The 16,562-nt window shown below is 39.2% G+C and overlaps 1 protein-coding gene across 6 annotated transcripts in view; it reads right to left on the reverse strand.

Moving 5' to 3' along the window:
• The window catches only part of ADK (adenosine kinase), a 499,563-nt gene that overhangs the window by 458,608 nt on the left and 24,393 nt on the right, over positions 1–16,562 (reverse strand). The window contains exon 1 of one of the 6 annotated variants that reach the window (XM_059053175.2): positions 14,056–14,419. The exons of 4 other annotated variants lie outside the window; for them this stretch is intronic. In XM_059053175.2, the coding sequence (XP_058909158.1) occupies positions 14,056–14,069 (14 nt within the window). In that variant the 5' untranslated portion in view covers positions 14,070–14,419. Of the gene's footprint in view, positions 1–14,055; positions 14,420–16,562 lie in introns of those variants that run through there. One more of the 6 variants, XM_067025332.1, reaches the window with a different exon arrangement.

Below are 16,562 nucleotides of genomic sequence, written 5' to 3' on the forward strand. Positions count from 1 at the left end.
AAAACTATACAATTATTTCCAAAAGCAAATAAGTTTAAACTACTCACATCGTTTTCCTCTCCATCACTGTACACAAATGAAAAACTATTATATGATTTCATTCTAATATGACAAGTTAACTTTGTTAAAAACACTAATTCTTCAAAATGGCTAGTTTCCTAAATACAAACTAGTGTCCACGCCAGTAAATACTGTATCACCCTTCTTAAACAATGAAGATACTATTTAAGTAAGCATTTATTCTGAACTTGTCCTATTAGATGTGAACAAGATGGGGGCTGGTCTATGGCCAAAAACTATGACTAACCCATACTAGGATTATTATTTTGTTCCAAATGTTAGCAATGTCTTTTTCCTGGAATGGATGCTAGGATGAAAGATTCTGAATGACTTTTTCTTTCTTTTTTTTTTTTTGGTCAGTAATTTCGAAGTGTCTCATAATTCAGGGTCCATCCAACATAAACCTATACTATATTATTTTGTTAGACAACCTACAAACACTATACACTGACATAGATTACAGTAAAAGATCCTGAGAAAACTTTGTCTTGTTTATTGATATACCGATATTGATTAGCCCTCTGGTCAGCGAAAATATTTAGTTACATCTGGTGCCAGAATAAACACTATTGATGAGTGTTCTTAACTGTTACAACAATCATCCCCTTTTTAAATTCAGAAACCTCAACTTCATATGTGATTCCTCTCTCTCCATCAACAAGCAACATTCTTAGTAGTAACTGCATCTTCTTGGTTTGTTCCAACAGTTCATCTACCAGGAACCCCACAACATCCGACTGGTGCTGCCTTTAACTAGGTCCTCTACAGACCTTGCCTAAATTCCTACACTGCTACTATTTTTTTAGCCACAATAAATCCTGTACAATATCACCGAATTATATTATTTAAACAAACAATATTTTTCCACTTAAAAGTTATTCCCCTTACAACTATGTAGAGGATAAAATACAAAAGCCTTTTTTAACATAAAGGACATTGAGTCTAGTTGGAACCTATAATATTTCATCAAATCTGAGATGCCATAAATCATAAGATTCCAACTTCCCATGGAGATTGCAAGGCATAAATGCATCTGAGAGATGTTAAAATGTGAAGAAATGTGCATATTACAATCACTGAAAAACAGTGCCTCTCTTTCTCTCTCACCATTCTAACATATACAATCCATTTTCTAATCATAATATCTCACTGTGCCCTGAAAAAAGACTGACTGTAAGGTCCTTCCCCTATACTTCTGTGCCTAGCAAACGCCCATTTACCTTTTTAAAATTTCTCGTATGCCAGCTGTCTTAGAAAATCTTTTCTGCCCAACTTGTACCCAAGGGTTCCCATGTACAAGTTTACAGACTGTGTTCCCTGCACAACTCCAAAGGGTGCAGTTCACAATGTGAATGATACCTCCTATAAACTAAGTCACTGCTGCCCACCTCCTAGTTTTACTCATTCCTCCTCCCTAGGTTCTGTTAAGTTCTTTGATGAACTTTTAATCGATTTTAAGGGTTGCTTTGTACTTCATCTCAATCAACTTATCTCAACATAAAAGGTAGTTTGTTTGTTTGTTTCTTAACCTTAATTACATTTGTATTCTCAATGGCTGGCATATGATAATCACAAGGGCCTTGAGGGATTTTTCGATTCCAGGTTCTAACTTCTATCAACAGACTGCTGCTTATCTCAGGCTCCCATAGATCAGGACTGAGTCTAGAATAAGGTTAAATTTTAAAGGTACTTACGTCAAAGGTCAGATAATAGAACACTAATTCAAAATATGTTGTAATAGAGTTCCCTGATGGCCTAGTGGCCCAGGTTCAATCCCTGGTCGGGGAACTGAGATCCCACAAGCTGCGCAGCAAGCATGGCCAAAAAGAAAGCAACAACAACAAAATAGGTTGTGGTAAGTTAAAAATGAATATTGCACTTCTAAAGCAATCACCAAATGAAAACACAACAAGGTATAGCTAAAAAACCCAACAGACAGGGCTTCCCTGGTGGCGCAGTGGTTGAGAGTCAGCCTGCCGATGCAGGGAACACGGGTTCGTGCCCCAGTCCGGGAGGATCCCACATGCCACAGAGCGGCTAGGCCTGTGAGCCATGGCGGCTGAGCCTGCGCATCCGGAGCCTGTGCTCCGCAACGGGAGAGGCCACAACAGTGAGAGGCCTGAATACCTAAAAAAAAAAAAAAAAAAAAAACCCAAGAGACAACATAAAATGAAAAATTAAAATATAGTCAATTTAGGAAAAAAAAGCAGGAAAGACATAATAACACGCAAGATAAATGGAAAACAAAAGACCCAACAAAAAACAAAAACAAAAAACCCAACCATACTAGCAGTCACACTAAATGTAAATGGATAAACATTGCAATTGAAAAATAAAGACTGTCATACTGGATTAAAAAAAAACGTCATTTACTAGAGATACACTTTAAATATAAAGACAGAGAGACTTTAAAAACAAAAAGCTTGGATAAAAATATATACCATGCAAATACTAATCATAAAAATCCTACAGTGGCTACATTAATACCAAACAAGGCAGACATCACCAGATATAAAAGGATTTCATAAAAATAAGCAGGTCAATTCACCAAGAAACAAAATAAATGCCTTCAAAATACTTGAAAAAAAAAACTAAGAGAAACACAAGAAATAGACAAATTCACAGTCTTAGTTAATTGTAACACCCCTCTTTTAGTAGTTAGTAAAACAGACAATACAAAAATAAGTTAGGGAATCACACTACTGGATATTTATCCTAGAGAAATGAGAACTTAAGTTTACACAGAAATGTGTACACAAATGTTCGTAACAGCTTTACTGGTAATAGTAAAAAATTGGAAACAACCCAAATGTACTTCAATAGGTAACTAGGTAAACAAACTGTGGTATACCCATACAATGGACTAATATTCAGCATTAAAAAGGAATGAACTATGATACAACTTGGATGGATCTCAAAGGCACTGTAGTGAGTGAAAATAAAAGCCTTATCTATGTGTTACCTACTGTAAAATTCTATTTATATACCACTCTCAAAATGACAAAATTACATTGACTGAGAACAGATCAAGAGTTGCCAACTGTTACGGCTTGGGGGGAGGGTGTGACCATATAGGGATAACACAAAGGAGTTTCTTTGTAGTGACAGAACAGTTTAATACCCTAATTGTGTTAATCTGGAATCTGGACATGATAAAATTTCGAGGAACTACACACCACCACCATGTCAATAAAAGACAGTGTATGCAAAGACTGGTGATATTCTAATAACATCTGTAGTCAACTTAATAGTACTATACCAACATCAGTTTCCTGGTTTTGCTAAGATACTGTGGTTATATAAGATTTATCATTGGGGGAAGTTGGGGGAAGAGTGCATAGGAACTCTCTGTACTCTTTTCGCAACTTCTTGTGAGTCTTTCAAAAAAAAAAAAAACTTGTAAAGTATTTTAAAAGAAAGAAAAAGTAAGAATATTTTTATTTTTATTTATTTTTTATTTATTTATTTTTTTTTTGGTGGTACGCGGGCCTCTCACTGTTGTGGCCTCTCCCATTGCGGGGCACAGGCTCCGGACGCGCAGGCTCAGCGGCCATGGCTCACGGGCCCAGCCGCTCCGCGGCATGTGGGATCTTCCCGGACCGGGGCACGAACCCGTATCCCCTGCATCGGCAGGCGGATTCTCAACCACTGCGCCACCAGGGAAGCCCAAGAATATTTTTAAATGTTTAAGAAACAATTCAGGTGATAACATCAGGAATGGCAGAATAAGGGCCTCCAAAAATCCTCTCTTCCATATAAGCAACAAGAACACTAGAAAAAAAAAGTCAAAATCAACACTTTCAGAACTCCACATATTAACCAAAGGCTTGCAACACCTGAGGAGCATTTATTCAAGGGGGAAAATAAGGCTGAATCTCAGTAAAAACAGCAAGCTTTGTGGCATTTTAACTTGCCCTATTCCCATCCCCCCTAACCAGCTCCAAGGCAGCCTTAAAAGCAACAGCCCCAAAACACAGCGGAAACCAGGGGCCTACCAGCCACTGGATGAGCTGGAACAGAACTGGAGCTCTTTCAAAGCCCCATTTTCAGAAAAGTGCTATTATTTGAGCTCACTGGCAGTTACCCGAAAAACTACTCCAAGATTTCTCATTATTTGACCTGACTCAGAGTTTCCCCAGTACTAACAGCCTTCTCCCCCAGGGCATTTGTCAAAAACAATCAGCTGCAATTGTTTAACACCCCAGCCATCTGAAGTAGTTGGGGCAAACATGCAGCTAACCAAAAAAACTTAAAAGGAAAAGTGGGGCGTGAGATATCCATAAGGGGTTTTGAAAAGTTCTGAATATTCCTGAGAATCTAGGAGACCATGTATTATACATGTGCCCTGGCCTGTGGGCATGCTCAAGAAAGACCTGAAAAGGTACTAAGCAATCATCTCTGAGCATGAGGCTCTGCACAAGCAGGAAAGAGCAGCATTGTAAGCCTGGCTGGGCAATGAAGATATGCCTCCATCAAGCACATACAGCCTCTCAGCAGATACTGCTAGACAAAAACAAGTATTGGCAAGAATGCAGAAAAATTGGAATCCACATTGCTGGTAGAGACATAAAATGATGCTGCCAGCTTGGCAAAAAAGTCTGGCAATTCTTCAAAAAAATAAAGTTACCATATGACCCAGCAATTCCACTCCTAAGTATATACTCAGGAGAAATTAAAACATGTGACATCACAAAAACTTGGACATGAATGTTTATAGCAGCATTATTCATAACAGCCAAAAAGTGGAAATAAAAATATCCATCAACTGATGGATAAACAAAATGTCTACACATACAATGGAATATTATTCAGCCATAACAAGGAATGAAATACTGATACATGTAACAACATAGATGAACTCTGAAAACATTATACTCACTGAAGGAAACCAGGCACAAAAGCCCAAATATATGATTCCACTTATGAAATGTCCAGAATATGGCAAATTCACAGAGACAAGGTAGACTAGTGGTTACCAGGGGATGGGCAGGGGAAATGGAGAGTAACTGCTAACAGGTATGAGGGCTTCATTTGGGGATGATGAAAAAGTTCTGAAATTAGATAATAGTGATGGAGGCAAAACCTGTGAATATCCTAAAAACCACTGAGCTGTACAGTTTTAAATGGTACATTTTATGGCATGTGAATTATACCACAATTTAATTATTAATAATAATTAGTTAATAATTAAGTAAATAATACAATTAAACTAATTGGTATTTATAGAACAATACAACTGCAATATTCATTTACTGAATAAGCTATGTGTAAAACAACTACACTGAAAACCTCAAAATATTGCTGAGTGAAATTAAAGACTTTAAAAACACATGTAGGGCTACCCTGGTGGCGCAGTGGTTAAGAATCCACCTGCCGGGCTTCCCTGGTGGTGCAGTGGTTCAGAGTCCGCCTGCCGATGCAGAGGACACGGGTTCGCGCCCCAGTCTGGGAAGATCCCACATGCCGCGGAGCGGCTGGGCCCATGAGCCATGGCCGCTGAGCCTGCGTGTCCGGAGCCTGTGCTCCACAATGGGAGAGGCCACAACAGTGAGAGGCCCACGTACCGAGGAAAAAAAAAAAAAAGAATCCACCTGCCGACACAGGGGGCACGGGTTCAAGCCCTGGTTGAGGAAGATCCCACATACCACAGAGCAACTAAGCCCGTGCACCACAACTACTGAGCCTGTGCTCTAGAGCCCGTGAGTCACAACTACTGAAGCCCACACGCCTAGAGCCCGTGCTCCCCCAACAAGAGAAGCCACCGCAATGAGAAGCCCGCGCACCGCAGTGAAGAGAACCCCCACTCGCCACAACTAGAGAAGGCCTGCATGCAGCAATGTAGACCCAATACAGTCAAAAATAAATAAATTAAATAAATTTTTTTAAAAACACACATGTAACAGTCACCAAAACAGACCACAGATGAGACTATAAAACTCATCTCGATAGATATTGAAGGACTGAAACTTAACACTATGTTCTCTCTCTCTATATATATATAATACAGATATACACTTATAACGTGTAAACAATACATTCTCCAAATATCATGGAATTAAATAGAAAATCAATTTTTTAAAATAACTTAAAAATCCCCAAATATTTAGAAATTAAGCAGTAAACTTCTAAATGACCTGTGGATGAGAGAAATCACACTAGCAAACAGAAAATAATTTCAACCAAACACACATATCAAAATTTGTATGATGTAGTTAAAAAAGTACTGAGAAGGGAACATTTTATATATGAAATGCACATGTTAGAAAACAAGAAAGGTTTAAAATCAATGGTCTGAACTTCTAACTCAAAATAAAATGGAGAAAGTGTAAATTAAATCCAAAAGAGCAGAAGAAAATTAAAATATGACAGCAAAAATAAATGAAATAGATTAAATAAATGAATGAATGAATGAAATAGAAAACTATTACCAAAAAAGAAGTTCAACAAAACCCAAATCTGGGCTTTTGAAAAGATTAATACGTTTGATAAACCCCTAACAAGACTGATCCCAAAAAGTTAACAAAAAAAAAGGTGGAGGAGTACTAATACCAGGAATGAAAAAGGGGACACAAAACAGTTCCTACAGGCAGTAATAGTATACTATGAACATCTTTTTAACAATCCAACAATTCAGAATAAATTTCTTTAAAAATGCAACTTAACCAAAACTGACACAGGAAAAAATGTTAAATCTGAATACTCATTTATTATTTCTTTAATAAGAAACTGAAATTTGTAATTTGAAACCTTTCACCCCTTCATCCAAAAAATATTCCAGGCCCAGTTAGCTTCACTGCTGAATTCTATCAAAAATTTAAAGAAACAGCAGCAAGCTTACAAAGCTACAATAATTAAGAAAGTGTGGTATTGGTGTAACAATATACAAATAAGTCAACAGATCAGAACAGTGATTCCAGGAAAAGTCCTACATCTATCCAATCTATTGACTGAGAATCCTTTTGAGGAAACCCTTACACCATAGCAAAACATCAGCTTAAGATGGATCTTAGACCTAAATGTGGAGGTTGAAACTACAAGGCTTCCAAAAGAAAACATAATAGTTTCACAACCTTGGGATAGAAGAAGGAAAGAGTTCTAAGAACGCAAAAGGTAATAAACATAAAATAAATCAGTGAATTCAATTTCAAATTTTAAAACTTCTGCTCCCAAAAGACAATGTTACAAAAATGAAAAGACATGGCTCAAGGAGAAAATATTTGCTACATAGGAAGGTATGTATGTTTGTTTGTAATATCTAATAAATAACTTGTATCTGAAGTATCTAAAGAATTACAAATCAGAAACAAAAAGACAACTTATATTTACAAATACCATATTTACAAATACGGGTAAGACTTGAACTGGCAGTTCAAAAGAAAACATAAGCAAATGGTCTATAATCACATTATTAGCAATCAATGAACTAAAACTACAATGAAATGTAACCACACGTCCATCAGAATGGCTAAAATCAAAAATGCCAAACACTGTGAAGAAAGTGGAGTAACTGGAACTCTTATAACACTGAATGTTTAATGTATTCTGTTTTCTATTTTAGAAAACAGTTTGGTGGTTTCTGAAGTTAAACATACATCTACCTTAGAACACAGCAATTCCACATCTGGGCATTTACCCACGTCCACACGAATGTTCATGGCAGCTTCATTTACAATAACCAAACCCTGAAAACAAGCCAAAGTCCATCAACAGAATTGTTACTATATCCATACAATGGAATCTTACTCAGCAGTGAAAAGGAACAAACTATTAACACACACATCAAAATGGATGAATATCAAAATTGTTATTGAACAACAGTAATCAGATAAAAGTAATCAGACACAAATAGTACTTACCATATGACTCCATTTATATGAAGTTATAGAATATACAAAACTAATCTCTACTAATAGAAGCCAGAAAATGATTGCCTGGATGGTGCAGGGAATTAGATTGATTGAAAAGAGGCAGGAGGGACTTCCCTGGTGGTCCAGTGGGTAAGACTCCGGGTTCCCAATGCAGGGAGTCCGGGTTCAATCCCTGGTCAGGGAACTAGATCCCGCATGCATGCCACAACTAAGAGTTCGCATGTAGCAACTCAGAAGTCAGCATGCTGCAACTAAGACGCCCACGTGCAGCAACTAAGACCAGGTGCAGCCAAAATAAATAAATAAATACATACATAAATATTTTTTGAAAAAGAAAAGAGGCAGGAAAAAACTTTCTAGGAGATGAACATGTCTTATAAATTGATCTGGGTGGTTTTACATAAATACTTTTTTTCCCCAAAAAATACAGGGAACTTAGGATCTGAGATTTTACTATATATGAATTCTATTGTTGGCATTTTTTTAAAGTAAACAAACTAGGAAAATATTTGTGTTGCTTAGGCTATGTAAGGCCAGTCCTTCCACTTAAGCCTGTGCATACTGTCATGCCTTCTTGCAAACTCAAGGAAATAATCTCTTCCCTCTGTCCAGCATCATCTGTTTTTTCACTTTCTACTGGATCATTCTTTTCAGCATACAAATATGCTGAAACTTCTGCCCCTCCCTCCCAAAAAAACTCAAAGACACATATATCTCCAACTATTATTTCCCTGCTCCCCATTACAGTAAAAACACTTCTAAAAGATTGTGCTATTAAAAAGCAAGGTTCCCTAAACAAGATAAAATCATTAATTTAAAATTCAACTTTCAGGAGCACATGTGTGACATACTAATGACTAACACTTACATAGCAATTTGCAGCTTATAAAGCATTTTTATGTATGTTATTGCCTTTAAATCCTCACAATAACCCTGTAGTGTAGGTATTGTTATTATCTATTTAAGAGAAACAAAAGGTTCAGCAAAGTTCTATAACCTGCCAAAGGTCAGACAACAAATAAATGATACCTAACTTCAAATCATGTGCTTTCCTGTTCAATATACTACTCTGAGACAGTAAGAACTCTCAACACAATAAAAATGTCCGACCAATGAAAAATATCCAAATCTAGCCAAAATAAGCTAATATCCCATCATCTTATGGTCGTATTTCAAGTAACATTTCAACAACCAAAATCTACTACAACAAAATTATTATAGTGTGTAAGTAGGTGACTAGATAATTTATTATCCAAATGGGATACTTTTGAGAATAAAGGAAGAGCTATTAATATTTATGCCAGGATATAAAAGTCATGATCCAGGACTGTCTTGGACGAACTGGGACATATGGTCATCCTATTTACAAGCCAGCTATGTTATGTGAAAAAAAGAATTCAGCCTTACGTTTTATTACAGTATTTTTTTTAATAATGTTTTAAAACCAAGTAGGTATGAAGAGGTAAATAGGCGTGATTGTTAACCAATGTTACAGGAAAGGGTTAACATTTAAACAGTCTAGACATTTTGGTTCCATTTCATCTTTGACAGTTCTGCTTAATATAGCAATACTGTAGCTGGAAAGATTTGGAATTAGAAAACCTTGTATGCTTTTTCAAACAAAGATGACCTATTTATAAATGAGTATTAACAGCTGACATTGCAGTTCTCCAAGGGAAGGATTCCTGCTTTAGTTCTTCAAAATATTTCACAAATGAAACAATTTCATTTTTCATTTTATTTTAAAAACTCATTAGCCTCACTAAGAAGTCTCATGGCATAAAAAAGTTTGTACAGTAATATGAAATTTATAATTCTTAAGACACAAGACCTGAAATGAGTTTGAAAATTCTGTTTAAAGGCTCTAAAGAAACCAAATCAACAAAACAAGGCAGTTTCAGTCTTAGCCAGAATTTAGTCTCTATATGAATGTTCTCCATCTGAGTGGCTTGGCAGATCCTACTGGATGTACCTCAAAGTCTTGAGTGTTAGGAGAAAAATACTCTAGGACCCCACCCACAGCCCACATAAATTTCCCAATGTAGGCTTAACCCACAGAAGTGGTTACAGAATTATCATGTAGGGCAGTCATGTCAAGTCCCAGAATAGTCTTAAACCAAACCTGACCTGTCTGGAAAAGCCAAAGAATTGGATTCCTCAGCTCTACAGAAAACACTCTCCTTGTCTCCCTACCTCATTTTCCCAGTCTTCCCTGGCACAAACTCAAGCTGTAAGCAATGCCCAAAACCAGATGACACATTCATGTCAGGAAGGCAATATTCATAGGAGTATTTTGAAATACTGTTGGCTCAGTGAAAAGTGCATAATGTAGGAGTTAGGAAACGTAAATTCTCTCTTAAGCTCTATCACTGCCAAACTAGGATATATCACTTCACTTTGGGCCTCAAGGTCCAGTACAGAGAAAGAAAAAGAGTAAAATGGTGACTTGCCTGGTGGTGCAGTGGTTAAGAATCCACCTGCCAATGCAAGGGACAAGGGGTTGATCCCTGGTCGGGGAAGATCCCACATGCCGCCGAGCAACTAAGCCCGTGCGCCACAACTACTGAGCCTGTGCTCTAGAGCCCGCGAGCCACAACTACTGAGCCCGCGTGCCCCAACTACTGAAGCCCACGTACCTAGAGCCCGTGTTTCACAACAAGAGAAGGCACCACACCACAACAAAGAATAGCCCCCGCTCGCAGCAACTAGAGAAAAGCCCACGCACAGCAACTAAGAGCCAACGCAGCCAAAAATAAATAAAATTAAAAAAAATAAATTAAGAGAAAAAAAAAAAGTAAAATGCTCTCTAAGATTCTCTTCTAGTCCTAACATTCTACATTTTCCTATGTCTCCTGAATTTTAACTCAAGGGTCAGCTTTCCTGTTGGAGCAATTAAAAATGTTTTATCATTTCTCACATGAAGACAAGCTGGAATCTGATATACGTAATCTGATCATCGGTTTTACAGGCTGCAAACTCTTCATTAGTAATGGTGTAGTAGAGTAGAATACAAATAATAGTAAAAAGTCAAAGAGACGGTCAAATTCTCCAGCCAAACTTATTCAAAGATTTTAATTTTTTAAAAAATTCTTTTGATTTAAATCATATTTAGGAATTCCTAATAGTTGAATGCTACACTGGAAACGGCACTGAACTAGGTATCTAGAGATCTGGGTTCTAGTTCAAGATATGCAACTACTTGTGTGAACCTGAACAAATCATAGTGTCTCTTGGCTTCAGTTTCTTCAACTATAAAATGAGGTCAGTTCACTTCCTGTTTAAAAAATCTAAGATTTAAATATTTATTTTCAGATGACACCATTCTCTAAGGGGACCAAATTGCTTTCAACAAGAAGAGAATACTCCATTTATAAAACACCTTAAAATATAAGAACACTTTCATATCTAACCAGCAACTCTGTGGAATACATATTTGTACCACCATCACTGAGTATTTCATCAAACAAATGTCCAGAGAAGGAAAAAAGAGAAAAAGAAGATCAATAACTCAGAAAAATACCCTCTATTAGAACCTAGGTATGTTGACCACTGGCCCTCACCGGTTTCCAATCCTATTGATGTATTCTGTCGTAGTCATTGCGAGGAGTCACATATTACTATATTTAGCAGCAATTATTTTAAGTGTGGTATATAAAAAACAACATTGGACATGAAGTCAGATTTTGATAGCTTGGTGACCTTGATCATTCTCCTCACCAGTATTAAAAGCAAGTAAGTAGTACCCATCCTTTCGGCTACCATTAAACTGGGTACAAAATGTGTACAGGGCTTTCCTGGTGGCACAGTGGTTGAGAATCTGCCTGCCAATGGGTTCGAGCCCTGGTCTGGGAAGATCCCACATGCCGTGGAGCAGCTAGGCCCGTGAGCCACAACTACTGAGCCTGTGCGTCTTCAGCCTGTGCTCTGCAACAAGAGAGGCCACGATAGTGAAGAGGCCCGCGCACCGTGATGAAGAGTGGCCCCTGCTTGCCGCAACTGGAGAAAACCCTCGCACAGAAACGAAGACCCAACACAGCCAAAAATAAATAAATAAAGAATTATTCTGCCTTCCTCACTGAATTACTTATAAAAAGGGGGGGGGGGTATATGCCTAACATCATAAACGTGAAAACTAAAGGTATGACAAAACTGCATTAAATGCAGTCCTCACTGGGAACCAGCTGGTATCTGTAGGATTACCAAACCATTTAAACTGTCACCACATATATAGAGTTGCTTCAACTTCAGCAGTCTCCCTGCCTACTACTAAACCTAAGTTATTAAGTTCCTTGGAGGACTACAGGAAAGCAAGAGAGTTACTATAGTTGTCTCTCAGAATACTCAAATTTTTGTTCACAGAAGCAGCTTTTTCAGGAAATTTAAGTAGTATGTTGTTTTTATAAAGGTATCATGCAGAGCACTATATAATGGATATCTGGATTCAGTTCCTAACTCTGCCACTAACTGATTTTGCACAAGGCACTCAAGTCTTCTTGGTCTCAGATTCCTCAGGTATAAATGTGGTAGCTGGGTTTAGATAATATCTAAAAATCTTTTTTTGAGTCATGTCACTATAGTTGAAGTCTATGTAAAAGGTAGACTAACATCTGAAGAAACAAGTTTAAATGTAACTATTAGTAGTTATCTACCTTTCCACAAGTCAAATAAGGCTGGTATTAACCTTTAAATTTTAATACAACCACCATTCAACCCCTACATTAAAAAATACATCCTACTGTCACTGGCCGAGCAGCAGAAGCTTTATATTTGGGCTTTTCTCCACTGAGGAGTAGCCAGGCATACGATGATGGATTAATATTGTGCCCACATAAGAAGTGACCCTTAACATAGACAGTATTGACCCACACTCCTAATTAGTAGCCGGCGACAATGATGGGAGTGGGGAGAGGGAGCACTGACTAGGTTTAACAGCATAATCCTAATTCATCGTAAAATACTGCTAGCATTAAAAGCTAGACTTATATGTCCCAATACAATTTATTGTGAAATCCTTCCATGTTGATCTCCACATTTCAGTACCCCAATTCCTCCTTCTGCATAATGAGGTAAATACTCCTTGTGTTAATATAGAATTACGCAATTTAAGAGAAACTGCATCCCAGTTCAGCACAGTTACATCTTACTTTAACTTCCCTGAGGGTCAGGTTCTCAAGTCATTTCTTAAACATTGTGTAGTCAAATTCACCACTGAGAAACCATTAAATCACCACGACTTAGGCTGCTGGAAGCTCACAGACCAAAATTTAACTAATTTTATTCTCTTCACATTTGTGCTGGTGCCTCCCTTTCTCGGGGACAATGAAGGCCAAGGTCTACTTTAAAAGAGGCAGTTCACAACACTGAGTAAATACGGCAATTTATCTCTTTTTATAAATAGTTTCATCAGCATAAGGTAAACATTCAGTCAATGCTACCCGCAGACATTGGACAGGGCCATTATCGTATCGCCATTACCAAAAAAGAACCTTCCAAACTCTGGAAGAGCAATTGACGGAAGCCTCTCTTTTATTGCTCTCATTGTATACCTACTACCTCATGAAACCCATATTGCGTGTGACTCTCAGATAAAAGTAGGTAAACAGATGGTACCTGGGGAACCAGAGTCCTAATTCCAATCATAAGTAAACATTTTGGGGGCACACAATTTCACAACTTGGGGGCAATCTACCTGCATCAAAGCGCCAACTTTGCAGGTCTACACTGGGCCACCAACGAAGTTGTCAGAGGGCATGACACGCGGGCATGGACACGCCCTGTGCACGTAACACTTCACCAGGCCTCGGGCTATCCCGGGGGAGGGAAAATAGCTACATTTTCACGAGAAACCCACTACGCTCACCAGCAAGCTTCAAACCCTGTAATCTGGGTAAGGGTCGCCTCAGCGGTGCGGCTGCTCGCAGGGCTCCGCCATGTACCTCAGCCCCCAAAACTTCTGAGGAAAGCAGAAATAACCAAATGAAAAGTGCAGACAGAGCCTCCAACATGAGGGGGACCGGTGGCATTGGGAGGCTCCACAACACCCAAGAGAAGGGGCGACAGTTCTCCGGCAGCCAGGAGGCTAATGCCCAGCAAGCGCGCAGTTTAGGCTGCCGCTCTGTCTCATTACCTGATGGCCGTCATGGCTTCACCTTCTTGCCCCACACAACAGCGTTCGCGTCCGATGCTCTGCGTCTGCACGGGCGGCAGCAGCAGGTACCACAGCCACTGCTCCTGGGCTCAGGCACTCAGCGACGGGCAGCGCGTCCTCACATACCCGGCGCGCGGGCGGCCCCCGCTGAGCCGGCCGCACGCGCTGATTGGCCGAGCCCGGAAGGGGCGGGCGCTCCGCCCAGGGCCCGCGGCCCGAGACTAGCCCAGGCCACCTCGGGCAACTGCAAGCCGCCCGCGCGTCTCGTGCCGGCTCGCCGGCGCGCGGGCTAGCTGGCTGGCTAGCGGGCGCGGTGGCCATCTTGAGTCCTGGTAACGGAGTCCCCCGCTACTCCTGGCTTACGGGGCACGAGGATGGGTGCCCGCCTCAAAAATGGCCGCTCCGAAAGGCAACCGGCTTATCAGTCACATGGCCCTGTCTACCTCGGCCAGCTCAGGTCGCTTTAACAGGACTTGGGACAGGGACGGAGTCAGGGCAGTCTTCGGGGATGGGGTTTAACACCCTGAAAACCCATCTGCAGAAAAGTAGCAGCCGCCTGGGAAACCTCAGCCCGGGTAGAATCGATCGCGTGGCAACAGCAGCACATGTTTTAATTCGAACTCGCAGCCTTTAAGAGTCAAAGGCTGAGTCTTGTGGTCCCCAAACGTTTTTGAACTTCAGAAACACTTAAAACAGGTTATTTAATACAGAAGTGTCCATGGTCTCATAAACCTGTGAATCAGAACCTAGAAAGGTGAGGCCCATACACTGGTATTTTTAGCAAGTTCCCGGGTGATCCAGGTACACGTGTAAAGTTTTAATACCTCTGGGCCAAACTAGCCCACTCAGACTATCCTGCTTGACACACTGTCAGACTTCCTCACTTTTCTGAAAAGTACGAAGCTCTCTGAAGTAAAGATCTAATACCATAGGGAAAAAATTGGAAGAACCCTAACTCTTGGAGCTAGCCTTACAATTTAGTGGGGGCTAAAGGATTTAAGAAACTGATTCTGAACCACTAATAAAAGACAGGTAAGGGGCTTTCCTTGTGGTGCAGCGGTTAAGAATCCGCCTGCCAATGAAGGGGACACGGGTTCGATGTGTCAAGACCCAATGCAGCCATAAATAAGTAAATAAATAAATAAATAAGGTAAATCAATTCCAACTGCGGGAAGGATAGAATGGAGAATAATCAGTAAACGCTTTATGACCTAAATAGCTTTTTAAATTCCCTCTTTATTCTCTGTGCAAATATTTATATAAACAGACCACAACCTCCAGTGGCATTCATTTACTAACCATTTGGATGGTGATCAAGTCCATAAGTGTGAAATCACTTACATTAGAAACACAATCCAGGGCTTCCCTGGTGGCTTAGTGGTTAAGAATTCACCTGCTAATGCAGGACACATGGGTTCAAGACCCCACGGGGGAAGATCTCACATGCTGCAGAGCAGCTAAACCCGTGAGCCACAACTACTGAGCCTGTGTTCTAGAGCCCGCGAACCGCAACTACTGGGCAGGCGTGCCACAACTACTGAAGCCCGCGCACCTAGAGCCACGCTCTGCAACAAAAGAAGCTACCACAATGGGAAGCCCCGTGCACCACAACAAAGCATAGCCCCCCCCTCGCGGCAACTAGAGAAAGCCCGCGCAGCAACGAAGACCCAAGAGCCAAAAATAAATAAAGTAAATAAATTTTTTTAAAAAAGAAACACAATCCAACATGTGATGTTGAAGTGTGCATACTGTGACTGAAGGAACTGAATTTTTATTTAATTTTAATTAGCTTAAATTTTAAAACCAAAAGCAAGGTAAAATATTTTTCCATTAAACACTATTTTGTTTTCATTGCACTACATTTCGCCTTTTAACTGAAAAATTTAGCATCCAAACTGAAACACTGTACATATAAAATACATACTGAATTTTTCAAGACTTAGTACAAAAAATACAGAATATCCATAATAAATTTTGTATTGATTACACGTTGAAATAATACTTAGCTACACTGGGTTAAATAAAATATATTAATTTAAACTGTTTCTTTTTACTTTTTTAATGTGGCTATTAGAAATTTTTAAATTTTATGTCTTGCATTATATTTCTACCTGACAGTGCTGTTCTACTAAGTTAGCCTTGCTTTTTTCTTACCTATCATTGCCCCATGACAGAATAATTATGCTCACTAAATGAAATTAGTAGAGACCAATTTATACAAATCCTTACTAACCATCTGAAACATCAAGTATTCCAAAAGATTTCAAGTTTCCTTTGAAAATGCGCTTTTTTTTTTTTTTAGCATTTTTCTCTTTAGTTTGGAAAATCCTATCTAGAATGAAGCCATGTACTATAAATTTGATGTGTTCAGTCCATGAGTAAAGGCTATTAAAAACAGAGCTATACTTGGCTGATTGGGACTTTGACCAAATGTCCACAAGCAGAACTAGTCAATTGTTCCTCTCGATTAAACAAGATCTGAATCA

The sequence above is a fragment of the Kogia breviceps genome, chromosome 2, assembly GCF_026419965.1.
Source record: "Kogia breviceps isolate mKogBre1 chromosome 2, mKogBre1 haplotype 1, whole genome shotgun sequence".
NCBI classification, from domain to species: domain Eukaryota; kingdom Metazoa; phylum Chordata; class Mammalia; order Artiodactyla; family Physeteridae; genus Kogia; species Kogia breviceps.